General features: G+C 35.2%; 1 protein-coding gene across 1 annotated transcript in view; it reads left to right on the forward strand.

Moving 5' to 3' along the window:
* The window catches only part of tctn2 (tectonic family member 2), an 11,937-nt gene extending 821 nt beyond the window's left edge, over positions 1-11,116 (forward strand). The window contains exons 3-18 of the mRNA XM_081365449.1: positions 296-369; positions 2,355-2,556; positions 4,475-4,575; positions 4,906-5,105; positions 5,743-5,863; positions 5,944-6,082; positions 6,546-6,626; positions 6,830-6,943; positions 7,295-7,369; positions 7,471-7,560; positions 7,639-7,756; positions 7,855-7,958; positions 9,446-9,593; positions 9,707-9,850; positions 10,168-10,256; positions 10,791-11,116. Of these exons, the coding sequence (XP_081221575.1) occupies positions 296-369; positions 2,355-2,556; positions 4,475-4,575; positions 4,906-5,105; positions 5,743-5,863; positions 5,944-6,082; positions 6,546-6,626; positions 6,830-6,943; positions 7,295-7,369; positions 7,471-7,560; positions 7,639-7,756; positions 7,855-7,958; positions 9,446-9,593; positions 9,707-9,850; positions 10,168-10,256; positions 10,791-10,912 (1,922 nt within the window). The 3' untranslated portion in view covers positions 10,913-11,116. The remainder of the gene's footprint in view (positions 1-295; positions 370-2,354; positions 2,557-4,474; positions 4,576-4,905; positions 5,106-5,742; positions 5,864-5,943; positions 6,083-6,545; positions 6,627-6,829; positions 6,944-7,294; positions 7,370-7,470; positions 7,561-7,638; positions 7,757-7,854; positions 7,959-9,445; positions 9,594-9,706; positions 9,851-10,167; positions 10,257-10,790) is intronic.
* The last annotated feature ends 152 nt before the right edge of the window (positions 11,117-11,268 follow it).

Consider the following 11,268-nt stretch of genomic DNA (forward strand, 5'->3'; position numbering starts at 1 on the left):
CTAATGTTAACAAATGGAGCCTTATTGTTAAGTGTTACCATGCATACTGTAATACAGGGTTCCTCAAACTCGGTCCTGGAGGGCCACTGTCCTGCACAGTTTTGCTCCAATCCTGATCAAACACACCTGAGCAAGCTAATCAATGTTTTCAGGATCACTAGAAACACACAGCTAGGTGTGTTTGATCAGGGTTGGAGCTAAACTGTGCAGGACAGTGGCCCTCCAGGACCGAGTTTGAGGAACCCTGCTGTAATATTTGAACTTCAACAAATGTTTTCATTGTGAACTACTTCAGGAAGCATCCCAGCGTCATCTTGTGTGCCGGTTTATCAAACACAGTGGAATCTCTCATATGAATTAATTGGGAAGGTGAGTTTATTCTGCCACATGTTTATGCAGTATAGAAGGGCAAATACTGTTTAATAAATCTCCATCTTTATTCTGTTTAGAAGGTACTCAAAATCTGCAACATGGAAAATCTAGCTATGTAACATGGAAAGAATTTCCAACAGTTAACGAGAATCAAGACATCAAGAAATTTACTTGTAAAGTCCCCGGTGAAATAACAACAGGAAAAGGCAAACTGTATTATTAATGTTTATTCCAGTCAACCTGTCATTAAGCAGGGTGTGATTATCACCCACGCATCACGTTTTTGTGCATGAAATTCCCTTCTGTTTTTCTGCTTAGCCCTATCAGGGAAATAGTTTGTATCGAGATGTGTATTATGAGCTTCAGAACATACCCAGGGATTTGTAATAATCTTTTGAGCGCTGTCAAAGTAAAATGAGAAACTACTTTCCTTTCTATTTCTTTAGGCATCTAAGCACAGGGCGTAGCAGTTACTTCAGAGTTTAATAGAGCATTCAAACAGTCGGTGCTTTTTGTGGTAATTTTTACTGTTGTGAAATGGCACTTTCTTGTAAGTTGCTCTGGTAAGGAAGTATCTTCTAAGAAGTATATTCTGGGGTCTGTAAGATTTTTCTAGATTAAGGTCTAATTCTCACTATTAACTAACTACAACTTTTGCCTCAATAAACTCCTAATAAATGAATAGTTTCTATGTTGTAAAGTAGGTACTATTAATAGTAAGGTAGTTGTTAAGTTTAGGGATTGTGTAGGATAAAGGGATGTAGAAAATGGTCATGCATAATAAGGCATTAATATGTGCTTTATAGTTACTATTAAACAGCCAATATCCTAGTAATATGCATGCTAATAAACAACTAGTTAATAGCAAGAACAATACCCTGATGAAATTAATACTTTTATTGAGGAAAAATGCATTAAATTGATTAAAAGTTACAGTAAAGATATTAATAATGTTAAAAAATCTTTAAAATCAGTGCTTTCTATTCATCTAAGAATCCTTGGTCCTCCACAAAAATATTAAGCAACACAACTGTTAATAATAAGAAATGATAAAGAATTTTTTGAGCAGCTAATCAGCATTTTAGATTTATTTCTGAAGTAACGATGCTGGAAAAATTCAGCTTTGCATCACAGTAATAAATTACATTTTAAAATGTCTGTTTATTTGAAAATTAAATTGTAATAATATTTCACAATAAGTCTGATTTTTGATCAAATAAGTCTTGGTGAGCATAAGAGACTTCTATTAAAAACATAAAAATCATCGCTTCAGCTCATAGTATGGAATGGAGCTGACCTTCTTGAAATTTGTACATTAATATCTGTTGTTCATATGAAAATTTAACTAATTTCATGGTGGAAAAATAATCCGGTTGACTTCAATAAACATGCTAGGAATATCCCTGACATTCAAGTTTGACAAACCAGAATGAGCGACTCAACTATACATTTTGACTGCTTGATTTTCCAGATATGTTATTTTCCACAGTATGCCTCCTCAAGCTAAATGACGTTTTGCGTTCTTTTGTTGAAACTTCTGCCTCAGGGTTTCATAAACACAGCCCAAGGCTCTTATACCACAAGAACCCCTCACCTAACCTGAAATACACCACATTATACACTAGAATGGTTCACAGAGTTCACACCACAGCTATAACGCTAACGGCACAAAGAAACTATATAGTCGGAATCACTTTCAGATTGTCAGAATGATTTTTTTCCAACTGATGAAAGATAAAAACATTGACAGCCGATCAGAATCCATCCTGCTTTAAAGAGCTCGAGCATTTTAAGCAGCAGATGACAACCCTGCAGTGCGCACTTACAATTAACAAAAGAACTATATCGCCCGCTGGTGTGGACGCGAACATAGTTATCGTTATAGTTATCGTTCTTGTTGTGAACGGGATTGTAATACATTTATTTATTGTTTATTATATTTAATACCATTATATTCTTTCTGTTGAATACCAATATATCAGAATGCCTTCCTGGTGCGAGTGAGTCTCAACCGCAGTCTGCAGCTGTGTGGGAATGAAACATCTGTCCCGGACTGCTGCCTGGAGCCGCTCTGTGTCCAGGAGACTCTCCTTGTGTCTGCATGTGCTAATGAAACCCCCAAAGCCTCACTCATCATACAGACCCATATTTATGCTCAGATCTTCCCCAACAAACCCCTTTCTGGTTAGTGTCTCTTTTCACGTTACTGAATTTGAAGTGCTGTAGTACAACCTGGTTTTTAGCACCGTGGTGGGACTATCAATGTTGATTTTTAGTAGTCACTGTCAGGTCACCTTTATTTATAAAGCACTTTATACAATTAGACATTGTACTAATGTCTCTCTGTTGCAACTACATGTCAACTAGCAATCATTAGAGTATTAGGAGACTGTCTGCTTAATATCTGCTTATACTTTATTTTGATGCTCCTCAATAGACATTCTAAGTACCTTTGCAAGTACAGTACAGGCCAAAAGTTTGGACACATTACTATTTTTAATGTTTTTGAAAGAAGTTTCTTCTGCTCATCAAGCCTGCATTTATTTGATCAAAAATATAGAAAAAAATGTAATATTGTGATATATTATTACAATTTAAAATAATTGGTTTTCAATTTATTATACTTTAAATTATCATTTATTTCGGTGATGCAAAGCTGAATTTTCAGGATCATTACTCCAGTCTATCAAATGATCCTTTAGAAATCATTCTAATATGATAATTCATTATCAAAGTTGGAAACAGGTCTGCTGCTTAATATTTTTTCATAACCTGAGATACTTTTTTAGGATACTTTGATGAATAAAAAAAAGAAAAAGAAAAGAAAAAAAAGAAGCAAATGTTTTCAAGATAGAAATCTTTTATAACAACAATATACACTACTGGTCAGTAATTTGGGGTCAGTAATTTTTTTCTTTATTTTTTTTAAATAAATCAATAATTTTATTCAGCAAGGATGTGTTAAATTGATAAAAAGTGATAATAAAGAAGATTTATATTAAAAAATTTTTTTTTTTTGAATAAATGCAGTTCTTTTTAACCTTTTATTCATCACATATATTAGGCAGCAGAACTGTTTCCAACACTCATAATAATTCAGAACATTAGAATGATTTCTAAAGGATCATGTGATAGACTGGATGTCACATGTGACACTGAAGACTGGAGTAATGATCCTGAAAATTCAGCTTTGCATCACCGAAATAAATGATAATTTAAAGTATAATAAATTGAAAACCAATTATTTTAAATTGTAATAATATATCACAATATTACATTTTTTTCTGTATTTTTGATCAAATAAATGCAGGCTTGATGAGCAGAAGAAACTTCTTTCAAAAACGTTAAAAATAGTAATGTGTCCAAACTTTTGGCCTGTACTGTACATGTCAACTTATTCTACTAATCCTAACCTTAACGTAACAGTCTCTTTATTCTCTAATGATAATTAGTTTACGTGTAGTTGCAAATTAATGAGAGTTAGTTGACATGTAGTTGCAAAGTTACTTATAGTTAGTAGAATGTCTAAAGTGGACAATACTGTCATTATTCAGCTCAGTTCAATAACTGTGAAGTTCATTGTGTTCAGTTTAGATAAGCAGCTCTACAGAAGACAATAGTGTCGTTCTTCACTTTGAGTAGGTTCATTGTTGTAATTCAATTCATTTCAATAACCGTGTCGATGTTGCAAAATTTGCAATTATAAAATGAAGCCAAATCAGCGATAAAGCAGTATATTCAAAGTACCATCAAATTCCATGGTTCGTTTAATATTACTTAGTTTATTTGTTTAATATCACTTAAGCATTTTTTAATTTAGCAGAAGTAAATTTGAGGAACATCACAAGCATGGTGCTAATTTGAGGAACATCACAAGCATGGTGCTAATAATGGCAAGGTCTTGGGTTTAATTCCCAGGGAATGCTAGAAATGATTATATGCATACCTTTAATGCAATGTCACTTCAGATAAAATTGTCTGCCAAATCTTGGCATTTCCCTCTGAGACCATCATTTGTACTGCTATAGTACTTTTTCATAGAGAAATCTTAAATGCGTTAATGTTTCTTGTATTATATCATAATGCATTTGATTTTTTGCAGAAAATAAAACAGCCATTCCCAACCAAGTGTTTCAGCCTCTCGGCAGCTGCCCATGTGATGTTTCCCTTGGCGAGTGTGACATACGCTGCTGTTGTGACCAGGTAATAATTAAAGCTTGGAGAAAGTTTAGTTTATTAGGTAAATGTATTTAATCAAGATAGGTAGACAGTTGAACATCTGTCTCTAATACATCAGTCCTTTTCAATGGGATTCTGCTATTGATCCAGTTGACACTTTGCTAAGCCCTACATTAAATACTGCGTAAAACAGAAGTTGCGATAGTCTTTTCATCCCTGTTGTGATGTATATCTGAGTGAAACGGCTTCTTGAACAAGAAAAAAATGTAGGTTAGTGTTTTGTAAAGCTTACATCAACAAAGTGGGGCATGATAAATTCTTAGTTTATTTATGAGTGTATTTTTTCTCTTTTAGGACTGCACTCAAGAAGTTCTGCATTTGTTTGCGACTCAGTGTCTTCCTGGCCCATTTGGGGGAAGTTTCAGTCCTGTTCCAGAGTATCAGTGCTCACCTCAGTCCTCTGAAAATGACCCTGATTGGTTCCCCTTTCTCTGTGTCACCTCCCCCTCGGACAACAACCCCTTTCTGGGACTTTTCTATGATGGTCGGACTGTGTAAGGAGTGGAAGTTTTTCTAGTGCATTATCTTCTATACAGTTTCAGTTTTGTTTTTGTACAACTCCATGTATTATTAGACTTATTCAAAAGTACACTTCTGTTCGAAAGTTTGGCGTCAATAAGAAAAAAGTATCTTATGCTCACCAAGGTTGCATTTATTTAATTAAAAAATACAGTAAAAACAGTAATATTAGAAAATGTTTTCTGTTTTAAATCAATATATTTAAAAATGTAATTCATTCCTGTGTTGGTAAGCTGAATTTACAGCATCATTACTCCAGTCTTCAGTGTCACATGATCCTTCAGAAATCATTCTAATGCTGATTTGGTGCTCAAGAAACATTTCTTATTATTATTACAAAGCTGAAAACAGTTCTGCTGTTTAATATTCTTTGAACGCTGTGATGCATTGTTATTTATTTTATGAATAATGAGTTCAAAAGAACAGCATTTATTTGAAACAGAAATCTTTTATAACATTAGAAATTACTTTACTGTCACTTTTGATCAATTTAATGCGTTCTTGCTGAATAAAATGATAAATTTTTGTAGAAAAGAACAAAAAAAACTTACTGACTCTATTGAATGGTAGTGTATGTTTGATGATTTTCTAAATTTGCATGGGTTTTTACAGCTCCCCAAAGCCCAGTCCATCATTCCAAGCCCTGCAGATGACCGCTGCTGTACCTCCCGTAAACTACCGCCAGGGGGATCCAATATTCACTAAAGATGACCAATACTTCACCATCCCACAGGTTAGATAACATTGCTAGTGTACGTGTCTGTTTATATGAGTGCACGCATTCATGCATGTGTGTTTCTGTCCTCTGAGCAGAACTCTGGGCTGGGCCAGTGTGCAGACAATGCTCCAGTGGCATTTTTGGAAAACTTTGAGTCTCAGTGTGTGAGGAGGCTGCAGTCCTGTCCATCACCATCAGATGACCTGAGGTTGGATGTTAAAGATGGATTGGGAGGTATATATTCAATATGATCGTTTATTTGCTTTCCTCAACCAAACACAAGAACATAAACCACATATTACTACATAATAGAATATCTAGCATGCTGCAGTAGATACTATTGAATCAAAAGTAGAAAAGGTCTCCATATCTGATAAAACATTGTGAGAAAATCTAAAATCCTTTTATGCCATGTCAACATAGATGGGTTTATCAGAGATCCATCTTCCATGTGCTATTTCAGGCAGCAAAGTACGAAAATGTCCTTCCCGGTGTGCCTTTTACTCATGTGATGGTGTTTTTGAATACAACTTTATGCTTTTAAGGAATAGCATGGGAATGGTGAATCTACCCTCAATGATATGCTTGAGATATATAAATATACTGTAGCTTATGAATCTATTGATCATGTTGTTTTTCTGAGTATGCATGCAAATATGCATGTGTGAAACCGTTCATATTTTTGCACTCTTCCCAGGTGTGGTCACAGTCAGCGTTGTGGATGAAGCAGCCAATGACCTCAGATTATTTCTGTCAAATTCTCTTGAGCCCATATCTGGTCAGTTGTATGAACATTTTCAGCAGTTGTTTATTTAAAAATAAGTTAATCTGTTTTTAAATATTAACTATATATTGAAGTAGTCCTAATATAAAATATTAAGAACCAGAAAATTGTGAGTTTGATTATTAATTTTGTATCAAATATCAATAATATACACTATAGAAGTTTTTTATAGAAGTCAAATTTTTTTTTTTTTTTAGTGGCACAAAAGTGTGATAATGTCGTTGTGGCCTTGAGTTACACTCTTTACTGGAGAGAGAATGGCCTCACTGCCATTACTGTGAAACGGACCTCTGCAAACATCACTCTACCTGGTAAGTCACAACTGTTGTATTCCTGTTCACTCTTACAATACGACACACCTCTTCACTGCACATGTTTTTCTTATGGAATACATCTCTTTCTCTCTATCATATATATATAAAAGTCTTAGGAATGTTAATACCCCCCCCCCCCCCAAAAAAAAATGGTTTTAAGTCAGTTATTTATATATTTTGCTGTAGTGTGTCAGTAGGAAATATCAGTTTACATTTCCAAACATTCTTTTTGCCATTAATTGTAATAATCCAGTGAGATTTGTGTATGCACAAGGAGTCTGACATGCCTAAGACTTTTGCACAGTACTGTATATATATATTAAATCTTACCTCTTACCTCCCATCTAGTATCTTTGACCAGAAGATATTCTGCCGTGTTTGTCAACGGAAATGAAACATCTCAGCCAAACTCTGGGAATTCAGGTTAAAGCAACTCCCATAATACCTCAGCTTCAGATGCTCGGGAACATTGTTTAAATTATCCAGCAGAAATTATTTCTTATGCATTACTAATGTTTGCACAGGTTACCTGGTGAAGAGGCCAGTGATTGGTGGCATTCTGGACTCTGCTACAGAAGTTATACAGAGGGCCCAGATCAATCTCTGGCAGCCAGGTAGTGTAGCATATCCATATTTATCCATACAGGACTACACAAAAATATTACTTTAATCCTGTGCTGTGTCCTCTGCAGGAGGAGATGGACTATGCTCTTCTGCTGAACTGAGACCAGCTCTGTTCGGGATCAACTCCACATCAGGCTGTGTGATTCCTGCGAGTTTGCTGAATGTGACACAGTGCAGTCAGTTGAGGTGAGTATCATTGCCGAAGGCTTTTGAACACAATACAATAGATTCCTATTGAACAGTTTCATTTGACACAAGTCTTTCTTTTGCATGTCATTTCACAGAGAAACGGTGCGTGCTGTCCTAGCTGAATTAGTGACTGCTACACTCGTTTCCACAACAGGAAACCCAAACTTTTCCAACCTAGTGGATTGGGTCAACATCACTAGTGAGCACTACATCATAGAATTTTCTCTAATATGTATAATATGTCAAGCTGTTCTTGAGTCGATTTATACCTAATCTTATAAACTGCAAAGTTGCAGCTTTAAATTCTGATCAAGCTGTCTTTATATATACACATACGCCAAGTCTACATAAACTACAATTCAAAAGTTTGGGGTCAGTAGGATTTTTTTTTTTTTTAAATAAATGAATACTTTCAGTTTTATTCAGCAAGAATGTATAAAATTGACCAAAAGTGACAGTAAAGACATTTATAATGTTACAAAAAATGTATATTTCATATAAAAGCTGTTCTATTTGAACTTTCTATTTAAAGAATCCTGAAAAAAATGTATCGCGGCTTCCACAAAAAAAAAATTAAGCAACTGTTTTCAACATGGATCATAATAAGAAGTGTTTCTTAAACAGCAAATCAGCATATTAGAATGATTTCTGAGGGTGTGTCTCAATCAGCTCCTTAGTTCAATAGTCAGGGCACTGATCAGGCAGTCGCCGTTTTAAGGACTGTCTCAATGTTAAAATCCTATCAGTGCACTGAAACGTTCGCTCTCTAAAAAGTCCCACAATGCACAGTAAAAACCAGGGAGCACTGATGCTTACTATTTTCCCTAAAAGAAAATTCTGAAGTGCAAAACATAAATTGCATGTTTTAAAAATATTTAAGATGTTTTATAATTTTAGATGTGTATGATATATTTTAGTATGAACATACATCTCTAGAACATAACTTAGCTAACATTTATTATTCATCTATGGCTGAAATTTTGCAGGGAAATGTACCCATAAATAAAATAAACAAATAATGTCAGAAAGAAATTTGCTCTGCTGTTCATATATACCAGTAGTGACGGGAGCTGATTGAGACACACCCTCATAGATCATGTGACACTAAAGATTGGCGAATTGGCTGCTGAAAATTCAGCTTTGCCATCACAGGAATACAAAAGTAACAGTTATTTTAAATTGTTATACTATTTTCACAATATTACTGTTTTTAATGTATTTTCGATCAAACAAATTCAGCCTGGATACGCTTCTTTCAAAAATGTTACAAAAATCACCACTTGAAAAAGTTACCTACTGCTTTAAGTCAGTGATTCTCAACTTTCTTGACTGCAAGACTGCCCATTTTCCAAGACAATATTCAAAGGCCCTTATGTCTAAGCTAATATGTACCTGTGGTCAGGGATGGGTTATGACATGGTCTAAAGGCCCTTCGGTGCTCCGATTTTATGGCTGAGCGGGGGATCCCACCGCAGCTTGTCTGCCATCCGCCCTGTTCGAGTGCCCTGGACACATGCCCCATAGGCCAGTGTGTTTATCCACCCCTTAAAGATTGCTAATATAGCTAAATTTAAATAACTTCCCCCCAGACGTTTGCTGAGTCTCTCTAGTGGGCTCCGGCTCCTGCTTGAGAACCACTGCTCTGAATGAATGAGTAAACGATGTTCTTGCTCTTGTGCCTCTCAGCATCACTGCAGAACTCCAGTCAGCCAGCAGAGGGCAGCAGCGGAGAGTGTTCTGCCATCCCGACCCACCTCCACATACACGTTTGGAGCGTCATCTTGGGCAGGGTGCAGGGTGTGCCCCAGACAGTTATCCAGGCAGTGGAGATTAGGTACAGGTTCTTATCATCTCACTATCCTGATAGCAAAAACGAAAGCTTTTCATTAATGTTTGAGCTTAGATGCATATGCTGGTTTGTACATTGTGTTTGCCATTCATTCTCAGTTTTATAGAAACAACATGGAGGATAGAGTGTGTAATTGGCAGGATGAACCCCTGTGTTAACCCAGAGCTAATGCAGAATTTCCCCGTGACCTCTTCTGTGACCTTTACTGACAATCCTCTTATTACACAACCCCCTAGATCAAGGTTGGTCCTAAAAGCATACATATTGAGTTTGATGATTATTGTATAGATGCAGTGAAATTTTAAATGTAATTTTTTTTTTTTTTTTTTAACAGTTTCATTTTTTTTGTTTTTCTGATAAAAGGTGCAATAAAATATTTTGAAATATAAAAAAATAATTCCAGAATCTTAATGTCATGTAATACAGTTCAGAAATAGTTTTTCTTATTTCTATTTGTTTGAATCTGTTGCTTGCATATGGCATTATTTCACTAATCCAAGCTAGTCGTGCATTCTTGTGAGCTCTGTAAAGGTGAACTGAAGTATCTTCTCTTCTGCAGGTTCAGTATTAACTTCACAGAGTTTGACTGTGACCGGAATGATGTGTGCTGGCCTGAGCTGGCGTTCCCTCTCACAAGATACTACACTGGTGAGGGCTTGAGTTTCTTAGAGATTAAGACAGAAATAACCATGAAAACTCCTGTTGTAAGAGTCAGCAACACTTTATAGACTATATAATTTTCGTATATGAAATGGCATTATGTGTCCTTGTGTATTTTTTAACTAGTTTATCACTCATGTTTTGGTGTATTTAGGTATTTGATGTGAAACGTGAAACACTAATAGCAGTGTCTTGCAGTGTGAAATGCTATACCTCATCTGAAACTATTTTTGTAATTCTTGTGTAAGCCATGGCTATATTTGTGCTTTTATTTTGTCACACTACAGAACTATTTAAGTAAGCTGCAAATAGGTGATTTAAAAATAAAATATAAAGTTTCCCTTATACAAAAATGTATAGGCCTACATTTTAGTCTCAAAATGCAAACCATCTAAGGCAAGCTTATAAAAGCTACTTAAATGCCCTAATTGTACTAAGGCCTAATCCTGGCTTAGTCTGAGCCATGTCTGTGATACCAGGCCTTAAAGTTTGAAGGTAATGTGGTTTTTTTTTTTTATACAGGTGAGCCATATTCCCAGGCTCTGGCTAAGGGTCTTATTCTAGTGTTCTTCTTCATCGCTGCATCAGTTTTAGGAACGCCATGGAGACAAATCCGCCAGGCATGGAGCAGTGCTCGATTATGAGAGAGAGAGAGAGAGAGAGAGAGCAAGAGATAGAAAAGGAAAATTATGATATTTATTTGTAAATAGCTGTGAAGATGTAATTATTTTTCTTTTGTGGTTTATACATTTTATAAATAATTTACTATGTTTTGTGAAATGAAACTTTTGTACTTTTTTTTATTAAATGTATTCAATGGAAAATAAAAATACATATGTTTTATATGTAAAAAATATTTTGTTTCTTCCACTACTATATATGTAACAAATGATCACATATAATAATTAATATATTATTCATACATATATTGTTTTTATTATGAATATGTGATGATTTGAATCAGTGGTCCCGCAGCGCCCCCTAGCGGTGCAGAGTCCGC

Source organism: Scardinius erythrophthalmus, assembly GCF_964197995.2.
Source record: "Scardinius erythrophthalmus genome assembly, chromosome: 5".
Classification (NCBI taxonomy): domain Eukaryota; kingdom Metazoa; phylum Chordata; class Actinopteri; order Cypriniformes; family Leuciscidae; genus Scardinius; species Scardinius erythrophthalmus.